The sequence below is a fragment of the Lipotes vexillifer genome, unplaced genomic scaffold (assembly GCF_000442215.2).
Source record: "Lipotes vexillifer unplaced genomic scaffold, Lipotes_vexillifer_v1.1 scaffold283, whole genome shotgun sequence".
NCBI lineage: Eukaryota > Metazoa > Chordata > Mammalia > Artiodactyla > Lipotidae > Lipotes > Lipotes vexillifer.
In genome coordinates this window covers 145,073-167,330 of record NW_006789004.1, presented here as the reverse complement: position 1 = coordinate 167,330, position 22,258 = coordinate 145,073, and the positions used below count along the sequence as shown (strand labels likewise).

Here is a 22,258-nt window from a genome sequence, read left to right as displayed (position 1 = left end):
CATTCCTGGTTATCATGGGCCCTGCACAGTTCCAGCCTGCCCCCCATTCTGTCGTCTACTGGTCTCCTCTCAGCTTGTGAGTTTGCAGCTCCAGAGACAGACACTGAAAGTCTGAAAATGGAGGTGGGGCTGTCTGCCTTGGACCTAAAGGGGTCTGCTGGGGTGTGGGTATTAGATGGCCTTGCCCTTTTCCTCCAAGGACTATGAAAGCACCCCTTGGGAGGCAAAACCGTGCTGCCTCTGCCTGCAGCAAAGAGTGGGGCAACAGGAAGCAGCATTGCTTTTTCACTGGAAACATAAGTGTTACACTCAGGTCAGCTCACAGCTCAGTCTGACACTGTTTGTCCTCGGACAGAGTTTTCAACTTCTCAGTTTTATAAAGTGAGGATAATAATGCTGATGACAGTGTTATGGTGTGGATTAAATGATGTGCCATATTGTACCATGCCTATTTTAATGCCTGCCTCAGGTAGGTGTTTTGTACACACAAGATGCCTTCCTGGGGCAGCCTGGAAAAAGGTGACTTATAAACTGAATGCTAGGATATTTAAACCAGAAGCTTTGAGGCATATTTAAAACTTGCAGAAAACATAGAAAACTTTTAAACTGTAAAATCTGTGGAAAAATGCTAACCTATAAATGAATGTATATATCCTTCAAGTTATATCTTAACTTGTCTAAACTGTATTTCAGTTTTGAAACCTTTGATGCGAACAGCTTTGAACAGTTTTGCATCAATTATGCTAATGAAAAGCTGCAACAGCAGTTTAACCTGGTAAGTGACTTTTCTGCCTTCTTGAAACTAGCTCTCAGCCGTGTGTGTGTGCGTGTGTGTGTGTGTGTGTGTGTGTGTGTGTGTGTGTGTGAGAGAGAGAGAGAGAGAGAGAGAGACAGAGACAGAGACAGAGACAGAGACAGACCATGGAGAGAGGCTCAGTCTGGTTCTTTCCCTCTTCAAATCTTGCTGGATCACTCACATGCTGGGTCACTGCACCATCTTGTGGCCTTATCTTGAAACTGCACCTTCCCATCCTATTTCATCTTTGTGGAGCCACTTGCCCACTTCTGTTTCACTTCATCACCTGCCATTCTTGGACACAGGCCACCCTGCAGCCAGACCAAACCACTTAGTTTCCTGAAGGCTCCAGTCTTTGCGAGCCTCAGTATCTGCACCTGCTGCTCTCTCTGCCACAACCCACCTGCCCCTGTCCTTTCCCCATCCCTTCATCTTCATCTGGAGAACTCCTGCTTGTCATTTGAAATTCAGCTTCTCCCACACAACTCATGAGAAGACAGTGTGACATCATGGAGAGCAAGGGCTTTTGCTCAAACTGAACTGGGTTTGAGTCTCAGCTCTACCACCTCCTTTCTCTGGGACCTTGGGTTCTCTGAGCCTCATTTTTCTTATTTTGAAAACAGGTCAGTAGTATCTGCCTAATATCCTCTTAAGGAGAAGACCTAACGTTGAATCATACCCAGCAAATGTTTTTTTGCTTTGCTAGTCCTTGCTCCAGAATTAAGTCATGTATAAGCATAAGATTTCACCCTGTTGCGAATTTGTTTTCTGTTATCATTCTCAAGGATTCCCTGGAAGTTTAGCATTTAATAACTGAAACTAAGATTTATTCCAAGTGGGTGTGCAGCATAACTCACCTGAGGTCGAACTGTGTCTGTAGATCCTGTCCCTTCCGGGACGCCAGTGCCGTCTTGCTCCCCGACATACACGTTCACCTCAACCTCAGAATAACATGTGTAAGACACCTCCTGAAAATAGCATGTCAGAGGCTGCAATTCCATTTTTTTCTTTTTTTATTCTGCTTTTCCTCCTCTTCCCCTTCATCTTCCTTCTCCCCCGCCCCACTTTTTTTTGGGGGGGTGTGGGGTTGAGTCATCTGTCAATGTGCAGATCCTCCTGGAAGAGGTAAAACCTTAAAATATCAACATGAAAGCCTTAGTGAGCCCTCTCCTAGCTCCAGTCCCATAAGTCTGGCCACTGCTGGACCCCTGCATCTGGATGGCCTGTGGGAGTTCAGCAGTGACAAGGTGAACCTGCCACCTTCCCTTCTTGGCTCCTTGCCTTCTACGCTCCCTCTTGCGATTAAAGCACCACCGCTTACCCTGTGTCCTGAGCCTCACGTTCATCCCAGCCTCGTTGCTCTTGCTCACCTTCCTTGCACAGTGTCTGGCCTCCACGGACCCCTGGGCTGGGTCCTGACTGGGCTTTCTGCCTCAGTCCTGCCTCCTTCAAAGCCATCCCCACCCCCAAACCAAGTTATCTTTCCAGAACTTAGGTCTCATCATGAACTCCGTGGGTCCTCATTGCCCCTTGGAAAAGGCCACAGGTCTGAGATTCTCTGGGGGTACACAGGGGGCTGGTGTGATCTCCCCTCTGCTGTCCTTTGCAGTCCCATCCATTGCCCCCCACCCCCATCACTGTTGTGCTGTCTCTCTGGCCTGTACGGGCGCTGTTCAGTTCTCAACCACCTATTGGGCTTCTGTGCAATTCCCACTGGGATTCTCCCGTGGGCCCCTTTCTCCTCGTAGCCCTTCCCCCTTCTGCCACCTGCAGCCAGGATGAGCCTCAGCCAGCCCTCTGGGGAGCCTCCCTGGTACCCTCGTGGCCCGAACAAGTAATGTACAAAGCTCTCCAAGTTGTTAGCTTCTCATACTGGCCCCAGAGCCAACATTCTCAGGTGGGCTGGTTCCCACCTGGCCAAAGAGGCTGGGTCTGCCTTGGACAGCAGCAGTGACTGAGCAGGAAGGGGCTCCAGGACCACCCTGAGCGCTACAGGTGGCAGGCTGGCTCGGGCCTTTACACCCCAGGATGTGGGGACCCCCTGCGAGTGGGCTGGAAGATGACAGCTACACCCACGTTAGGACCTTAGCAGCACTGATTGTGGGTAAGGAGGGTGGCGTGCACCTCAGGGTCTTCCATAAACCTTCAAATCAGTCATATATCTACATTTTCCAAACGTTTATGTCCTGTTCTTCAGAAGCACACTCTAATGTTCTCTTTTACTTTCTATGTTGACTTCTGGATTTCCAGCATGTCTTTAAACTTGAGCAAGAAGAGTACATGAAGGAAGATATTCCTTGGACTCTGATAGATTTTTATGACAACCAACCGGTTATTGACCTGATTGAAGCCAAAATGGGTATTTTGGAGTTACTGGATGAAGAATGCTTGGTAACTTTTTAAAATAATTGTTGTCTTCAACTTCTGAGTAGTAATCGATGAGCATATTGCAAAATGGATATTTTTTTAATGTACATGTCAATTCCTGACGTGTTACTCTTTGGTTGGATGTTAATACTGAGACAGCAGTCCATAGCAGGAACCCCGGAGGGTCCGGTGAGCCTCCCGCCCTCAGCAGGTGTAGCCCACCCTTGGGTAACATGCATGACCTCTTAGGTCATGTCCAGCAGGGAGGAGCCCTTTGAAGCTGTCGCTAGGTGTATATATAGAGTGGACATGGAAACAACAAGTGACTATACACCAGTTGTTAATGACTAATAGGAACTGAGTTTTCTCTTACTTCCTGATTCCATGAGTCACCCACTGGGAGGTGCAGCCGAAAAATCAACATCATACAATTGACAAAAGAGTCTCTAGGAATTTTCCTATTATTATTACCCTCTGGGAGGAACAACTTCACAGTGAGTCAGCCTAGCAGTGTCCTTCGTCAGGCCACAGGAAAAAATAATCCCTAGGGCAGTATTCATTCTTTTGGTTTAAAGGTTATATTTTAATGTTTAAACACACATCTTGTTTCTTTTCCAAAGATTTATTTCTACCACCCCCAGCCCCAAATGCTTGTAACGTTGAACACTTACTGGTATTTTCTCCCTAGAATTCTCAATTCCATGGTTCTTCTCACAGATTAGCCTTTCTGGTGCCACCTACGCTTTAGGCCCTTCAGTGATGTAAGATTAAAAGACAGGCATCAGGGCCAAACATTCTGGACTGACCTCCTGTGGGCAGGGTGCAGAGGCCAAGGTAACCTCTAGGAATATTTGTACCCACTGTACACAGTTATTCCCTATATGGAGTATTAGATTCACAGAGTTCAGGCTGAATATAATTGATAGCTTCACAATCACCAGTATCAAGAACAAGTTTTGCAACTAGCTTAGTTTAAGTAGGTAAGATCTTAGTTCAAGGAGGTAGTTATTAACTAGGCAGTAAAACAAAAGAACAGCTTTCTTCTTGAGGCAGGGGGTGGGGAGGACTACATTTGGGTTCCAATCTTCCTCCATTCAACTAAGAATAAAAATCATGTTCACATAATTCTGGGAGGAAGAAATGTTAAAATACTGCCAGTTTTGCAGAAATAAAATCCTTCATTCTTACGTCATTATGTGACCGTTTCCTTTTCATCAATAACGTTTTGTTCTTCTGAAAGAGGATTGATGGGCTTCCCTGGTGGCGCAGTGGTTGAGAGTCCGCCTGCCGATGCAGGGGACACGGGTTCGAGCCCCGGTCCGGGAGGATCCCACATGCCACGGAGCGGTTGGGCCCGTGAGCCATGGCCGCTGAGCCTGTGCATCTGGAGCCTGTGCTCCGCAACGGGAGAGGCCACAGCAGTGAGAGGCCCGTGTACCGCAAAAACACAAAAATTAAAAATAAAATAAAAATAAAAGAGCATTGATATGTCCAGTTAAATATCACTCTAAAGAATAAGATCAAAGACAGATTTATGCCTAGAGTTGCATTTGAAACAGGAGCCTCTCATGTAGAGCAGTTCACTCTGAGGCGCAGCTCATCTTGGTTTTTTAGAATTAGCGCTTTTCCTCCCCTCTGTTTTCTTACTTGCCATTTGGTTTGCTTTTCTCTTCCAGTTACCACATGGGACTGATGAAAACTGGCTTCAAAAGCTGTATAATAATTTTGTCAACAAGAACTCTTTGTTTGAAAAACCCAGAATGTCAAACACGTCCTTTATCATCCAGCACTTTGCTGATAAGGTACAGTGAGAGTTTGGAGCAGTGCTGTCTGCCCCTGGCCCACAGCTGTCTCCTGGGAAGAGCAAGCAGGCCAGGGACTTTGCTGGTCAGAACCATCACGCTTAGCACGTAGCTTTGATGAGGGATACCTGTGTGTATGCGCACGCGTGTGAGCATAACAGTTCTTAATTTGTCTTTATCACAAAATATATGCGTTTCAGTTGTACTGCTTTAAAGATAAACGTGTTGCCAATGGACCTCATTTCTGATTTGGGGCTTATTGTGAGTTCATTAACCTTTTATCAGTTTATTTTCTCTGTGATATTGCTATAATCAAGACAGCATAGTTGTTTCCTACATTGAAAGGAATATCTTTTTGTTGACCCTTTCTTTTCTTATTGTCATAATATATTTTTATATTGGTAACAGAGACTGACTCAAGATGATGGGTTTTCTAAGTGATCTTTATTTTCTTTATATGTCTCCAATTTCTTAGGAAAAAAATGTTTAGTAAAAAAAAAAATTTTTTTAATCAAATTACAGAAAGCTTAGGAAATGGAAGGGAAAAAAAAGAAAATGTACCACAACCACCTGCCCTAAACTTGCTTTCTCATCTTGCTTTCCTTCCGTAAGGAAACTCCTGCCCTCTGTGTTATTGACGGGTTGGGTGTTACTCCAGTGGCTTGGCCAGCGCCTGGGGATCATGGGGACAGCCTGTGCTTGCCTGTCCTAGAGGCTATTGCTGTGGGTCAGTCTGCTGGTTGTGCCTGAGTGTCCACGGGGGCAGTGGAGGGACAGCTAGACAGACAGCTATAATAACCTTTGTGGGCCAGAGGAGCAGAGTTAAGTGTGATCGCCTTTTAGTGCTTGGAGTTTTTCAGGTAGGCTCCTGAAGAGATGCACATGAAATGAGTGATGATATATCAAGTTATATTTTCTAGTTGCTGTCCTTTATAATTTCACAGTTGTGATCCCAAGGGGAAAAAAAGGATCAGACTTCATGTAAAGCATATATGGGATTTACTTCGAGACCCTCTCTATAGTACATGGTTTCTGCACGTTTAGTTCTTGTCACCTGGCACTTCCAAGAAGACCCTCTTAAAAGAACTAACAGTGTGGCATTTTGCCTGTACTATGGATTGGTGAGAAGAAACCATACACGCTGTGGGGTCAGCTTAGGTTCTCAGTTTCATTAACCAAGGAAATAAAATTGTTTTGAGAGCGAGGCAGCTGTGCTTAGATGCATAAAATCAGCACACTTTGCCATGGTCCCCAGTGCCCCCAACAGAGGCACTCAGGTACCTGCTACCCTGTCCCTGCAAACAGTCTCCTGGGATTGGGAAGGTTCTATATTTGTTACACCTTTGCTCGTTTATACTGGTGGCTCACACACCAGCCTGGAAGAATTTATACAACAGTCCATGTGCTGTACTCACAAGGGCGTGTTTCCAGACAGCCAGCGTTCCTGGTTCATAACCCGAACTGTGCACCAGGAAGGACACTTTCCTACCCAGGGGACAAAGCAGAGTCCTTGCCCTGGGGTCCCTGAACACCCTCTCTGCCTCCATATTCCAGCACCCCTGAAAGCCTGTTTGTTCACAGTTTGTAAATTTTTATTTTTTTATTTATGAAGAATATATATCACATTTTAAAATATATAGTCCAGAGATTTGGCTATTGTAAATAGTGCTGCAGAGGACCTAGGGGTGCATGTATCTTTTTGAATTCGTGTTTTTGTTTTCTTCAGATATATACCCAGGAGTGGAATTGCTGGATCAAATGTTAGTTCTATTTTTGAGGACTCTCTGTACTATTTTCTATAGTGGCTGCACCAATTTACATTCCCACCCATAGTGCAGAAGGGTCCCCTTTTCTCCACACCCTCACCAACACTTGTTATGTGTGGTCTTGTTGACTTTATCCATTCTGACAGGTGTGAGATGATATCTCATTGTGGTTTTGGTTTGCATTTGCCTGATGATTAATGATGCTGAGCATCTTTTCATGTGCCTGTTGGCTATCTGTCTTCTTCGGAAAAATGTTTATTCAAATCCTCTGTCCACTTTTTAATAGGATTGTTTCTTTTTTTGGAGATGAGTTGTAGGAGTTCTTAATATATTTTGGATATTCATCCTTTATTAGATATATCATTTGCAAATAACTTCTCTCATTCAATAGGTGGCTTTTTCGTTTTGTTGATAGTTTCCTTCACTGTGCAAAAGCTTTTTAGTTTGATGCAGTCCCATTTGTTTATTTTTGCTTTCGTTTCCCTTGCCTGAGGAGACATTTACGAAAAAGTATTACTAAGACTGATGTCAAAGAGCGTGGTACTGCCTGTGTTTTCTTTTAGAAGTTTTATGATTTCAGGCCTTACATTTAACTCTTTAATCCTGTCTGGAAACACGCCCTTGTGAGTACAGCACATGGACTGTTGCACAAATTCTTCCAGGCTGGTGTGTGAGCCACCAATATAAACGAGCAAAGGTGTAACAAATATAGAACCTTCCCAATCCCAGGAGACTGTTTGCAGGGACAGGGTAGCAGGTACCTGAGTGCCTCTGTTGGGGGCACTGGGGACCATGGCAAAGTGTGCTGATTTTATGCATCTAAGCACAGCTGCCTCGCTCTCAAAACAATTTTATTTCCTTGGTTAATGAAACTGAGAACCTAAGCTGACCCTACAGCGTGTATGGTTTCTTCTCACCAATCCGTAGTACACGCAAAATGCCGCACTGTTAGTTCTTTTAAGAGGGTCTTCTTGGAAGTGCCAGGTGACAAGAACTAAACGTGCAGAAACCATGTACTATAGAGAGGGTCTCTTGAAGTAAATCCCATATGTGCTTTACATGAAGTCTGATCCTTTTTTTCCCCTTGGGATCACAACTGTGAAATTATAAAGGACAGCAACTAGAAAATATAACTTGATATATCATCACTCATTTCATGTGCATCTCTTCAGGAGCCTATCTGAAAAACTCCAAGCACTAAAAGGCGATCACATTTAACTCTTTAATATTTATTTATTTATTTATTTGGCTGTGCCAGATCTTAGTTGTGGCAGGCCGGCTCCTTAGTTGTGGCATGCGAACTGTTAGTTGCAGCCTGCATGTGAGATCTAGTTCCCTGACCAGGGATCGAACCCAGGCCCCCTGCATTGGGAGCGCGGAGTCTTAACCACTGCGCCACCAGGGAAGTCCCTGAAATTTATTTTTGTGCATGGTGTGGGAGTAGTCCAGTTTGATTCTTTTCGTGTAGCTGGCTAGTTTTCCTGGCACCGCTTATTGAAGAGGCTGTCTTTTCCCCACTATATTACTGTTGCCTCCTTTGTCGTAGATTAATTGCCCATAAAAGTGTGGGTTCTTTTCTGGGCTCTCTGTTCTGTTCTGTTGATTTATGTGTCTGTCTTTATGCCAGTACAATACTGTTTTGATGACTGTAGCTTTGTGATTAACCAGAGATTTGAATGTTTAAGCAGCCACCCTGGATATGTTGTTTGAGGGATTTGAGAAGCCTTATGAATCAGAAAGGGCTGCATAGAGGGTTTTTCTAAGCCAAATTCAATCAGGGCAAACACTGACCCACTCTAAACCTGACTCTAAGGGTTTTGTGGTCCTGGAAGGTTTTGTGATCAGCTGGTCAATTTTTCTTTCCTTTCTACCACATTAATGCTGATTCAGGAAAACATTTCTGTTTGACTCAAAGGACACCACTGAGCTTTTTTCCTCCTCCTGGTGGTTTCAAAGGCAAAGGGAGCCCTAAGCCAGGTCTTCTTGTATTAGCTGCACGTGTTACAGGGAAAAAACAGTCACCTGTGGCCAGTGGGAACTAATGGGTGAGTATAGAGTGACCAGCGGCCAGTGAGAAGTCCAGGCAGTGGGAGAGCCTGGCGCTTTGCATCAGATGACATATTCCCAGCTTTCTAAGCTTTCTGTAATGGCAAACAGACTGAATCTCTTTTTAAAACATTGCCTTTATAGCCCCTTCATTAATCTTTCTTTAAAAAGAAAAGAAACCTGTGGTACTTAGACGCTGTCTGCGTTTGCCTCTTTGGAACTAATTCCTTTCTTTGCATAGGTAGAGTATAAATGTGAAGGTTTCCTTGAGAAGAACAGAGACACCGTCTATGACATGCTGGTTGAAATCCTGAGAGCCAGCAAGGTTTGTAAAGTCCTAAGAGGTAGTTAATGTTATTCATTGTGTACTTGATGTAGATCTAGATGTGTATCAGGAAAGAGTAAGGTGTGTGTGTGTGTGTGTGTGTGTGTGTGTGTGTGTGTGTGTGTGTGTTAACTGTCTTGTAGCAGCGAATTGTAGCTCTTACATACCAAAAATGACTGTTCGGAATTGGCACTAAAATATGTTTCTAGCTTCTGAAAGCATGCAAGTTTCCACTATATGCAAAATCAGAAATCAAATATGCAGATGACAGAGACAAAGGACAGATGATACAATCATTTAAAGAATCATAATTCACATTTTATTCATTCACTCACTTATAAAGCACTTATCATGTGCCAAGCACTGTCCTAGATTCTGGGGGTACAGCAGTGAACAGGGCAGACAGGGTTCCTGCCCTCATGGAGCTCACATCCCAGAGGGAGCAACATACCTCACACATGAAAGCAAACAAGGATAGGTAGTGCCAAGTAAGTGCTCAAGGAAAACCAAAGCAAGATGGAGTGCTGCTCTGCGTGTGTGAGTTCCTTGAATCCACGGTTCTATATGATGAAGTGTCACCGTAAGAGTGACTTCTGGCTTTTTCTTTTCCTCCTTAAACATTTCTTTCAATTTAAGAATTTTAAGAATTCACATTCTTAAAATTTGAGAAATAGGATATTTCATACATTTTTTGTGAAGATTTGGTTATCATATTTATTTTCCTTCTTTTAGAAGGTCCCCGGTCCTTTGCTGATGCTCAAGTAGTTTTTTTCTCTTTTTTAAAAATTTTATTTTATCGCAGTATAATTGCTTTACAATGTTGTGTTAGTTTCTGCTGTACAGTGAAGTGAATCAGCTATAAGTATACATATATCCCCTCCCTCTTGGACCTGCCTCCCCACCCATCCCACCCATCTAGGTCATCACAGCACCAGATGCTCAACAATTTTGACAATTTCCCAAATGAGCCTGAGCACTTCCCACTAATGGTCATAAGTAAATCACAGGCCATGGCAACTTCAGTTATTAAAATTGATTTATGACAGAGAATTCAGTGTAGAAATAGCCTGTATCTGTGTACAAAATTAGTTGACGTATTTCACCAATTGTTTACCTGGGGTCCAGTCTGGAAGAGGGGCACAGAACGTGGTGAAGCACAGATGGGTCTCTGCACTAAGCCCAGAAGCTGTCAGAGGCCTGGGAATTTCAGATTCACTTGTTCCACAGGGGCTACAGGATGCATCAGGCAGGAATTCTCCCCCAGAGAAGATTCTCAATGTCTGATTTAAAAGAAGAAAATACGAGGTCTTCTCCAAGAGGGAAGATAAGACATTGAAAGAAATAAGTGATGCAAGGTAGAAAGTAGTGAGTGTCTTAAAAGAGGTACAGATCAAAGATTAAGGTAACTCAGAGGAAGTTGGGATTAATTCACGCTGGGACACCAGGAAAGTTATTGTGAAGGAGGTGGGGCTAGAAAATATTATTACAGCACCTTGAGTAATGGGTAGGGTTTGGATCTGCAGGGATGAGAACGTGGGGTTAGGAGGGAGGAGATACCAAGTGCAGAAGCAACGTGAGCCAAGGCGCAGAGGGAGGAAGAATAAATACTTCTGTTCTGACACTTGGAGTGATACCCACATACAGACATTCACATGCTTTCCTTTCTGCTCCCGTTCCTGGGAAAGAAACCGTCAGTCATCCCGAGTGAGGACGACCCCCCTGTGGAACTGAGATTTGGCCAAGATTGTTACTTTACCCCACACTGGTTTAGACGTGGTTGTTGTGACCATTTCCTTGATTGTTCCAGCTGAGGACTGTGGGCGAATACTTTTGACATTGAAACCCTCTTTGTTCTTCCCAGTTTCATCTCTGTGCCAACTTTTTTCAAGAAAATCTGGTTCCTTCTTCACCTTTCGGTTCAGCGATCACAGTTAAATCTGCAAAGCCAGTCATCAAGCCGAACAACAAGCATTTCCGGAGCACCGTGGGCAGCAAGGTACTGAGAGAGTTTTCTGAGGGCGCGGGGGCTGAGGGCAGGGAGCCAGGGATGGGTGGGACCCATTCCGGGCCTGGACACAGGCACTGGGTTTCCTCAAATCTATTAATATAAATGCAAATGCAAAGAAAAGTAGTAGTTCATCATCATAGTGCCTCAACCTCTAAGGCTACACACATCTGAGCAAACCATATGTTTGCACAGTAACCCGAGTCGCTAAAGTCCTTTGCTGTTTGGGAGTGTTGGACGGAGAACTGTTCTGTCCACAAGAGCAGGATATGCTGATAAACCCAGTCATAGACTAAAACCTTTCATAATAGATGTTTATGCATGAAGTTAACTTTTCCTCTTCTTGAGTAACTTATCAAGGTTGGACTTTTTTTTTTTTTTTAACATCTTTATTGGAGTATAATTGCTTTACGATAAGGTTGGACCTTTTTTTTTTTTTTCCTTTTAACCCGGATCTAAGCATTAAATTTCAGCACGATGTTTGTCACCTGACCTTGTTTCCTAGTTCCGCAGCTCTCTGTACTTGCTCATGGAGACCCTCAATGCCACCATGCCCCACTACGTTCGATGCATCAAACCAAATGATGAGAAATTGCCCTTTGAGTAAGTGTTCTTCTGCAACAGAGTGGGGAAGAAACACCGAGGAAACGGTTTCTGTTGTGATGTTGGAGAATTTGCTTGCAATTGTCGTGAACTTTACTGTTTCTCGGTTTGTAAATGATTCAAAACAAGCCTGCCCTCTACATATAATGTTAGCACAACCCCTCTGGCTAAGCCGTCTCATCTCCGGGATTAAGCAAAAGGGTTAGATTTGAAAGAATTATTCTACAGCTAAAGCTTACGCAACTGAGAAAGCCAGAACATTTTCCTTGATGGTAAGAATTTGTATGTGTTTGCAGGAGAAATGCTGTAGAGGGGTCTGAAGTTTTGTCTTCAAACATGCCATGAGGCCTTACTTAGACTTGTTGTCTGGGGCCCCAGGGAAAAGGCGCAGACCCACGAGTGGAAGTTATAGAGAGCCTCTTAGCTGACTCAAGCTGAGAGGTGTCTAAGGGAGTGGTCCGTCTGGAGGTGGTGACTGTGTCTGTGTGTCCTTAGAGGGTCAGGCCTAAGCCAGAGGGCCACCTGTGGGGTGTCTTATAAAGGGAACTCAGCAACAAGTAGGTGCTGGGACGGGTGAGCTTGGACATTTCTCCCACTCTGGTTGTCATTCGAAGCTCAGCCCAAAGGGCATTTCCCCACAAGGCTTCTCGCTGTTGCCTCCCTCTGTCAGAATCAGCTGCTCCTTTCCCCGTGTCCTCAGTGAAGCTTTCTGAACTGTTTCACAGAGGTGCTATCTTCGTTTGACATGCAACACGTATTTAATAAGTATCTGCGGGGCTCGGGGATTACACAGGCAGATCTGCTGCCCAGGAGCTCACAGTTGGGGCAGGTCCGCTACACTGTTCATGGGCCTGTTTATCAACTGCGATGGCTTAACACATGATCAGATCGTCTTCTTTCAGGTTTGACTCCAAAAGAATTGTTCAGCAGCTGCGAGCCTGTGGTGTTTTAGAAACCATTCGCATTAGTGCGCGGAGCTACCCTTCTAGGTACGTTGTCAGTTCCTTGTTTGGGGGGAAAAGTGCCCAACTTCAGGTCTGTGCTGAGATCCAAGGGAGGGGCTGCCGCGTTTTCATCAGTTATGTTCATAAGATGTCCCTATGTGCTGTGGGAAGGCCAGATGAACGAGCACCATGTGAGACAGAGGCCACTGTCCCCACCCTCGTCTCCGCACTAGTGAGGGTCACCCGCTGCCTCCCCAGTGCCCCTGAGAAAGGGAGCTGGAGGGGGAGACAGCTGTCGGAGCGGAACGTTAACAGGAAGCATCCAGGTGTGCTCAAGTGAGGTTTGTGGGTGGTGGGTCAAAGGTCAGGGTCATTGTCCCCAAAACAGTGGCAGGTAAGCCCTTGGGGTCCACAGGCAGCATGCGTTTCCTCCGGCCCGGCTCCTTAGGTCTGCCTTGACTTCCCAGGTGGACGTACATCGAGTTCTACAGCCGCTTTGGGATCCTCATGACCAAGCAGGAGCTTTCATTCAGCGATAAAAAGGAGGTGTGCAAAGTGATTTTACACAGGCTCATCCAGGTCAGTCCTGCTCTCTCCTGGAACCACGGGCTCGCAAACACTGTCCTCATCTCTGCCTCTGTCTCAGGGCTGTAACTGTCACGAATGCCTAAGCAGAAAGGAAACGTGCCCCGCGCGTCTGTGTGCTAAGGAGATCAGAGCAGACCTACTCATGGGGCATCATCTCCTGATAGCAGGAGTCACCTTGAGGGACCCTGGCCTCCACCGCCACCATGTCCTCCTGTCCTGCTGTGTTCTCCCACAGCCTAGGGAGCTTCTGCGGGCCAGGCTTATGTTACACAGTCAGCTAGACGGTCGCTGAGCCGGGGGTTCCAGACATGGCTCTCAGTGTGGACTTAGAGGTTTGCTGAAGCCATGACTTGTGACGGAAAAGAAGTGGGGAAGCAGTTATGATGGCCAGGAAGGGGGTGGTGAAGAGAAGCCAAAGGAAGACAGAAACCAAGCCTTTCCAGGTGCCTCTGCGCTTCTGTGGAAACCACCTATGAAAGGCTGGAGCTCCCCGGCAGCCCAGCCAACAATGCACACACCCCTTCCCACCCCACAGACGGATGCCTCACCCTCAAGTCCATTTCTTCCCCAGAAAGGAGCTTTAAACAAACAAGGCAAAATATAAACTTCTAGGTCATAATCAGAGCTTTTCTGCTTTATATCAAAGAGATGTCAGAATAGCAATGTTGGTGGCATGTTTGGATCTCTAAACATCTTTTCCAAATACTATAGAAAATCTGAAAGATTTTGTTTCTGATTATGTCATTTTTCTCTTCCAGGATTCGAATCAGTACCAGTTTGGTAAAACCAAAATTTTCTTCAGAGCAGGGCAAGTGGCTTATTTAGAGAAACTCCGGTTGGATAAACTGAGGCAGGGTTGTGTTGTGATACAAAAGCACATCCGTGGCTGGCTCCAGAGAAAAAAATTCCTCCGAGAGAGACGAGCGGCCCTGATCATCCAGCAGTACTTCCGGGGTCAGCAAACCGTGAGGTATGTTGGAACCAAGAAGACGTGCGCCATCATTTGGCTTTCTTCGCCGTCACCTCGGGGGGCGCGGCCCCCTTTCTTCTGGGACCCAGGTGCAGATGCGTCCCCCGAGGTGGCCGTGAGCCTCCAGGTGAGATGGGTGTGTCCTCGGGGGCAGGTGGTGCTGACTGCCTGCTGTCCCCACGTGGCAGAGGTGACAACCAGGACCCTGAAGAGGGGAAGCCCTGATCAGCGTGCTGCTGCAGAGGGTCAGAATTTCTGGTGAGACCAGGTAGAGGGGCTGGGCCGCTGGTTCCTGGGAACCGAAAACACCTAAGGTGATCAAGGTCCAAGTGAAGCCTCAGAGTAAAGACACCAGTGACCAGCCTACCTTGCAGGTGGGGGGGCAAACCGTGCCTGAGGGGACCATGGCAAGGCTCTGCCCGCAGGCCCTAAGCCCCTGGGTGGGGCTGCCTGAGTGGAGGGCAGTTCCGCTGGCCACGCCCACCCCTCCTTGAGTGCGCCCAGGAGGCCGTGCTGGCGTGGCCAGCAAGACGGGCATCCCTCCTGGACAGCATTTTGTGGTTCTGTGTCTGCCCTGCCTCCCTCCTTCGCTTGCTCTGAGGGTAGTTGAGGGCTCAGGTGTTTAAGGGTCAGGCTGTGTGGCTCAGCCTCCCTTGTCCCAAGCTTGAGCCTGACCTCCAGCAGCATCTGGGCTTCTGCACGTGGCTGGCACACCACAGCCTTCATCTCGGCACACCCCAAACTGGACTCGCCATTCCACCACCCTACCCCCACCCCAGCCCACTCTCCTCTCAGGCAACCATCTTACACAGAAACCCAGCCAGCCTTGCCCTCCTGAGCCTCTGGTGTCAGTTAGTAGCAGCAGTCTCCAGGGCAGGAAACTCCAGAGTTAGCTTCCTCCCCAGACTCATGCTCCCTTTCCGTTTGGGAATCACCGTGGCCTGGGACTCTGCTCCCCGCTTGCCTCTTGTGTCTGTCCCGTTCATTTCATCCCTGCGCCCGTGCCCTGGATGAGGCCTTCATCATTGTTTGGCTTTCACTCTACAGCACAGCCCTCCACCTGCTGCCTTTCTCTCCCATCTTCCTAAAGCAGGGCCTGCCCTGCTCCTGCCATGAATGCCTCCAGTGGCCCCTGTTTTCCCACAGAAGAGCACTCAGGTTTCAACCTGGTATTCACGTCCCGCCATGGCCTGGATGCATTTATAAGCATGGAAGCTCTGTGAGGACAGGGACCATACTTGTCTGGTTCCCACTGCATCAATCCGTAAGACGCAGCACAGTGATTGTCACATAGTAGGTGTTCTATACATACATACATATATATATATATTTTTTTAATAACAAATTGTCCCAATCTATCTTTCTCACCTCACAGACTACCAATTTTCTCCATGTGTCTTTTTTTTTTTTCTTTTCGGTACACGGGCCTCTCACTGTTGTGGCCTCTCCCGTTGCGGAGCACAGGCTCCGGACGCACAGGCTCAGCGGCCATGGCTCACGGGCCTAGCCGCTCCGCGGCGTGTGGGATCTTCCCAGAACGGGGCACGAACCCGTGTCCCCTGCATCGGCAGGCAGACTCTCAACCACTGCGCCACCAGGGAAGCCCCATGTGTCTTATATTCTAGCAATTCCAGACAAATTCCCTTTTTCTGAATATTTCAGGTGCTGTTAGGCCTTCATGCCTTCACTGGTCCCTCAGTCTGAAATGCCTTTTCCAGCTTTCAGTGTCTACAGATATCCTACTTTTCCATTAAGGCTGGCTGACATCTCAGCTCTTCCTAAGCAGAATGATATTTCAATAAGATCTCTCTTACAGATCTTTTAGTAGTTATTTTACTTTTCTTCTTATCCCACTTGACCATTTCTAAGTCTGTCTGTTTCATGAGGTTGCAAACATTGAAGGTAAGAACTTTGTGTTCACCCCCAGTCCTTCAGATAGGTCCTTCGAAAAACTTTTTCTGTAAGGGCCAAATATTTGGGCTTCTGGGGTCACGTGGTTTCTCACGCAGCTGTTAAACTCTGCCTTTGTAACGTGAAATCAGTCATGGGCCATTTGTAATTAATAGTTGCAGCTGCATTCCAGCAAAAGTTGACAATAATAGGTGGGAGGCTGCAGATTTGGGCCCCAGGCCGTAGTTTTCCAACCCCTGATCTAGAGCCTCCAGCGTGATTTCCCACAAGAATGACTAGAGGAATGAGCAAGTGCAATGCCAAAGCACAGTTGTGTTGTCACGGTCTCTGTGGGTATGTGAGTGACAGTGAGTGTGGCAGTTCCCACGTGGTGCTTCGTTCCTGGAGCAGGTCCACGTTCAGATCAGGGTGGAAAGGAGAGGTAATGACCCTGATCTTGAGTAGACATTAGCATAAACCACTTACAGCGTTTAATGTGTAGATTTGCAAAACATTTGAATATGCCTTAGTTAAGAGGTGTTGCACAAGCTTGCCCTCTGGAGTAGGTGTCAATGCCCTGTGGGTAACAGATTTACTCTACATTCTTTTAAACCAAGGAAAGCTGTTACCGCCACAGCCTTAAAAGAAGCGTGGGCAGCCATAATCATTCAGAAGTACTGTCGTGCGTATCTTGTCCGCAGTTTGTACCAACTGATTCGCATGGCCGCCATCACCATCCAGGCCTACACCCGAGGATTCCTGGCGAGGAGGAGGTATCGAAAGGTGCGGCTTTCTGGGACGTGAATGTCTGTTCGTACATGTCCACCACAGGTGGGGTTTGGTTATTGTTTCAAAAGTCTAGGTAGGAGAACATTTGCAAATGATGCTACTGATGAGGGATTAATTTCCAAAATATACAAAAGAACTTGTACAGCTTAATATCAAAAAACCAGCCCAACCAAAAAATGGGCAGAAGACCCCGATCGACATTTCGCCACAGAAGACATACAGATGGCCAATAGGCACATGAAAATCTCAACATCGCTAATTATTAGAGAAATACAAATCAAAACTACAATGAGGTATCACCTCACACCCGTCAGAATGGCCATCATTAAAAAGTCTACAAATAGGGCTTCCCTGGTGGCGCAGTGGTTGAGAGTCCGCCTGCCGATGCAGGGGACACGGGTTCATGCCCTGGTCCGGGAAGATCCCACATGCCGCGGAGCGGCTGGGCCCGTGAGCCATGGCCGCTGAGCCTGCGTGTCCGGAGCCTGTGCTCCGCAACGGGAGAGGCCACAGCAGTGAGAGGCCCGCGTACTGCAAAAAAAAAAAAAAAAAAAGTCTACAAATAATAAATGCTGGAGAGGATGTGGAGAAAAAAGGAACCCTCCTACACTGTTTGTGGGAATGTAAATTGGTGCAGCCACTATGGAGAACAGTATGGAGGTTCCTTAAAAAATTAAAAATAGAGTTATCATATGATCCTTCAATCCCACTCCTGGGCATATATCCAGAGAAAACTCTAACTCGAAAAGATACACGCACCCCTATGTTCATCGCAGTGCTATTTACAGTAGCTAAGCCATTGGAAGCAACCTAAATGTCCATCAGCAGAGGAATGGATAAAGAAGATGTGGTGTGTGTGTGTATGTGTATGTATATATGTATATATACAATGGAATATTACACACCCATAAAGAATGCAGTAATGCCATTTGCAGCAACATGGATGGCCCCCTAGATTATCATATTAAATGAAGTAAGTCAGACAGAGAAAGACAAATATCATATGACTTCAGTTATATGTGGAGTCTTTAAAAATGATACAAATAAACTTATTTACAAAACAGAAATAGACTCACAGACATAGAAAACAAACTTAGGGTTAGTTACCAAAGGGGATAGCGGGAGGTGGATAGATAAATTAAGAGTTTGGGATTAACATATACACACTACTATATATAAAATAGATAAACAACAAGAACTTACTGTATAGCACAGGGAACTATATACTCAATATCTTGTAGGTATAACTGAATCACTTTGCTGTACACTTGAAACTAACACAGCATTGTAAATAATTACAATTATTTACAATGTAAATAATTGTAATTTACAATGTAAAAAAGAATCTGAAAAAAGATAGGTAATAGTGCTCTATGGGTTGATTACAAGAAATTCATATTTTACCCTGTAGGAATATTTTGGTAGTTATATCTCCCAACATTGGAAGAGTTGATGAGAAAAACAGTAGAGACCCAGTTTGCATTTCACAAAATCTTGTTTTAAAGATGCTGGAGGAACACAAGGCTGTGATCCTTCAGAAGTATGCCCGGGCATGGCTGGCCAGACGCAGATTCCAAAATATCCGACGATTTGTGCTCAACATTCAGCTTACTTACAGAGTTCAGCGTTTGCAGAAAAAGCTAGAAGACCAGGTAGGTGTTCCCGATGCATATTTCATATTTACTTTTTCTAACAGATATATTTTGTTCTGGGCCAGTTCCTTAGCTATGCTGTTGATGAAATTATTTTAAGGCAGGACAAGAAAAATTGAACATAAAACTTTCTCTACCATTTGAGCCACAACCTTGTCCCCTTTAGCGTGGGTTGTGCATCTGCATTATGTTAACTAGATCCCCGTAGAAGACACAGGAAAGCCTACCCACCCCCTCCTCCCCAAAAAAGCAATTTCCTCCTGGTGCCAGCAAGGTAGCTGCTTACGAGATAACTTTCCTTCCTTAATCCTGTAAAGGGTCACAGTGATCCAGTACTTGTCTTGTTGGACTATGTAAACTGTCAATATATTACTTTGACGTATAGCCCTTTGTCTTAAAAACTTATATAACTGTGCTTTGACCTCTAACAGGTGGAACAGTGCTCAGAGCTTTCTGAAAGATTGTCTCCTGGGTTATAATCCTCAGGTTGGCTCGAATAAAATACTTTATTTCTTTTTTAAATTGAATACTGATTAATTATTATTATTATTTTTGTCAACACTGTTAAGATTTATGCCCATGTTAGGAGGTTCAAACAGTTTATGTGGACCAACTGAGCTCGGAAACAGAAGCGCACTGTGAAGGGCTGATACATATGGTTGTGTAGGTTGCACACTGCACAAGGGCACCTGCCCAAGAGAGCAAGTGGGGCTGAAATCCAGTCTGGCTTCACTTGCCAGCCCATGTGTCTTGGTATAAAGCTGTACTGCCTTGAGGCATGGGTGCCTTTTTCTAATTTGCACAAAGATGCTACCTGCATGCCAAGCCATGCTCCCTCAGAGCTGCACTGGCCCAGAGAAGCTGCCGTTTTCTAACTTGCCCAAAGGTCCATGTGGTCTAGCTACAGCCCTGGCAAGTTTGGGAAGATTCCCCATACCACTCCCATTAATAGGAAGAAACTTCATATACCCTCAGCCAGTGGGAGAGAGCTGTGGAATATGCAGTGTCCAGTTCTATGAAACTTACTCCTGCATCTGTCTCAAATAATACTGAGATTCTCCTACAATAAACTTTAAACTTAGCCCTAGGGGTCATTGGTGAATGGATGAATGTGCAGACAAGAAACTTTAGGTTTTGATAAAGTTTCCCCTCCTTGTGCTGTTGTGCAGCAGGCCTGCATGTTATATAGCTTGTGGAGAACAGCATTGAAAAACAGCCCTGGCCAAGTGGGAGCAGGGCCCGTGGGAGTGTCCACACTCCCTGAGCTCCTTTCTAGGTGTTCATGTGCTTAGGGCTGCCATAACAAGCCAGCACAGACTGGGCGGCTTAAACAACAGACATTTATTTTCTCACAGTGCTGGAGGCTGAAAGTCCAAGATCAAGGTGTTGGCAGCGTTGGTCTCTTCCGAGGGGTTTCTCCTTGGCTTACACATGGTCTTCGTTCCCCTGTGTGTGTCTGGGTCCTAATCTCTTCTCATAAGGGCACCAGTCATACTGGATTAGGGCCCACCTGTATGACCTCGTTTTACCTTAATTACATCCTTAAAGACCCAATCTCTGAATACACTGACGTTCTGAGGTACTGGTGGTTAGCACTTCAACATGTGGATTTGGGGGGGTGGAGGGGACACAGCTCAGCCCACCACATTAGGGCTGTCCTGGAGCTCCAGGGTTGGACTAAAAGAGCCACCCGCTCAGGAAGGCATTTGCCTAACTAGCTCTGCATCCCTATCTTCACTGGGTTGAAGGTGCTCATACATGCCATTGTAATGATAACTGTGGTCATTGTAAAGGAACCTCTGATTTAGATGAGAACTTGTGAGGAGCAAATGCAACAGCTTCTTTATTTTGGGTAAACCCCTAAGTATAGGATGTTTCTTTCCTCTAGAACAGAGAGAACCATGGGCTGGTGGAAAAGCTGACCAGCCTGGCTGCTCTTCAGGCCGGTGGCATGGAGAAGATTCAGAAACTGGAATCAGAGCTGGACAGAGCAGCCACCCACAGGCAGAATTATGAGGAGAAGGGGAAGAGGTACAAGGCTTCCGTGGAAGAGGTCTGTGCTGGAAGTGATTATGGGCATAGGTTGTGAGTCGTGCCGTGAAAGAGATCACAGTGCAGCATTTTCCCACAGAGTAGACTTCTGCAGAGCAAATCAGATTTTGCCATTGGCTTCCATTACCGAAGAGAGCCTGCGTCTTAGGTGAGGGGAGATCTGAGGCCTAGAGTCCGGCTGGGGGCAGAAGAGGAGGCTAATGCTTCAAGAAGCACAATATAAGGTTTCCTCTTCCTTTCCACATTTGTAAAGTGCTGAAAGGCCTGAGAAAGAGCCCTGGTCAGATGCTTCCCTCTCTTCCAGCATGACCTTGATCTCCTGTCACTTGTCCACCTGGTGTGCATCCTGGAAGCATCGTCCCCAGAGCAGCAGTGCAAAGCATGGGCAGGTTTTCATCTCTGTGGTGTAGTAAAAAGAGCAGTAGACATAAAAACCAGATATCCCAGGCTCAAATCTTCTCTGGGCAACCTTGGACAAGTCACTTACCCTCTCTGAATTTTGGTTTCCTCATATGTAAAATGGGAATAACAAAAAGGGACTGACAGAATTATTGTGAAGATAAAATTTTCAGATAAAATAATTTAACCAAGTGACTGTCATAGAGCCCTGCAAAAGCGTGAACTGCTGTTTTCTAAGCAGGTGGTCTTTATTACCGTCCATTCTGCACCTTCTGAAGTGCCACAGCACCCACCGTAGTGGCGGCCTGGAGCCCCAGGGAATCCCTCTGCCCTCCCCACGACCAGATGCCAACATGGCTGCTGGCATCCCCCTCACTGCCAGTCACCAGCCATCAGCGCCCAGGGGCCCCCAGCTGCCAGCCCAGCAGGCACTTTACAAGAGAACTTAGGTCGTGATCACACATCCTTCCTGAGTCTCAAAGTGTGAATCCACTTTATATCATAAATTTCTTATATTAAGTATATAAATACCCTGGCCAAGAAAAAGACAGAGAAGTTTCCTTGACTTTGGGAAGACCTTGGATTTGGTTCTTTCTCCTTGATTTCAGCCATTTCCGGGCGAGGCTGGGAACTAGTGTCTGTTGAAGTCACATGGAGCCCTTGCACGTGGAGCTAAACACAGCGTCTTGCAGTGGGCTGGTGCCGGCTGTTACCTATGGATGGGAGCCGAGACCAAAAAATACTAATTTAAAAATATACAGGCAGTGGTGACAAAACTCAAAGCAAGGTTTTCAAAAAAGCATTTTTTTCTTCCCTTTGCTAGAAATTGGCAAAGCTTCAGAAGCGTAATTCAGAATTGGAAATACAGAAAGAACAAATACAGGTGAAGCTTCAAGAGAAGACTGACGAGTTGAAAGGTAAAGCCCGACACACATTCACCCGTTCACAAGTCCAGTCATTCAGGAAATAGGTACTGGGTGGGAACTGAGTTTCAGGCTGGACCAGGAGGCTCTGGCATAATGAGAAAACTTTCACTCCACAGAGAATAACTTTATTTAAATCGTGGCAACTGTACCCTACAGATTCATCCGGTTTATTTCCATCTTTTGTCGGAGCACAGCCGTCCCTGTCTCAGAACCTCCTGGGCCATTTACAAAGTACCGATGGGTGGGCCATCAGCCTGGAGCTGTGATATCAGAAGATGGGGTGGGGAAGTATAGTGGGTGGTGGTGGCAGGTATGGTTCAGAGTCCGTATTTTTTTTT

The 22,258-nt window shown here is 46.0% G+C and overlaps 1 protein-coding gene across 1 annotated transcript in view; it reads left to right on the top strand.

Moving 5' to 3' along the window:
• The window catches only part of MYO5C (myosin VC), a 121,412-nt gene that overhangs the window by 42,100 nt on the left and 57,054 nt on the right, over positions 1–22,258 (top strand). The window contains exons 11-23 of the mRNA XM_007461908.1: positions 694–775; positions 3,047–3,187; positions 4,840–4,965; positions 9,019–9,102; positions 10,964–11,098; positions 11,613–11,710; positions 12,613–12,699; positions 13,122–13,233; positions 14,001–14,212; positions 16,720–16,885; positions 18,397–18,543; positions 20,432–20,596; positions 21,818–21,911. Coding sequence (XP_007461970.1) covers positions 694–775; positions 3,047–3,187; positions 4,840–4,965; positions 9,019–9,102; positions 10,964–11,098; positions 11,613–11,710; positions 12,613–12,699; positions 13,122–13,233; positions 14,001–14,212; positions 16,720–16,885; positions 18,397–18,543; positions 20,432–20,596; positions 21,818–21,911 — 1,649 coding nt within the window. The remainder of the gene's footprint in view (positions 1–693; positions 776–3,046; positions 3,188–4,839; positions 4,966–9,018; positions 9,103–10,963; positions 11,099–11,612; positions 11,711–12,612; positions 12,700–13,121; positions 13,234–14,000; positions 14,213–16,719; positions 16,886–18,396; positions 18,544–20,431; positions 20,597–21,817; positions 21,912–22,258) is intronic.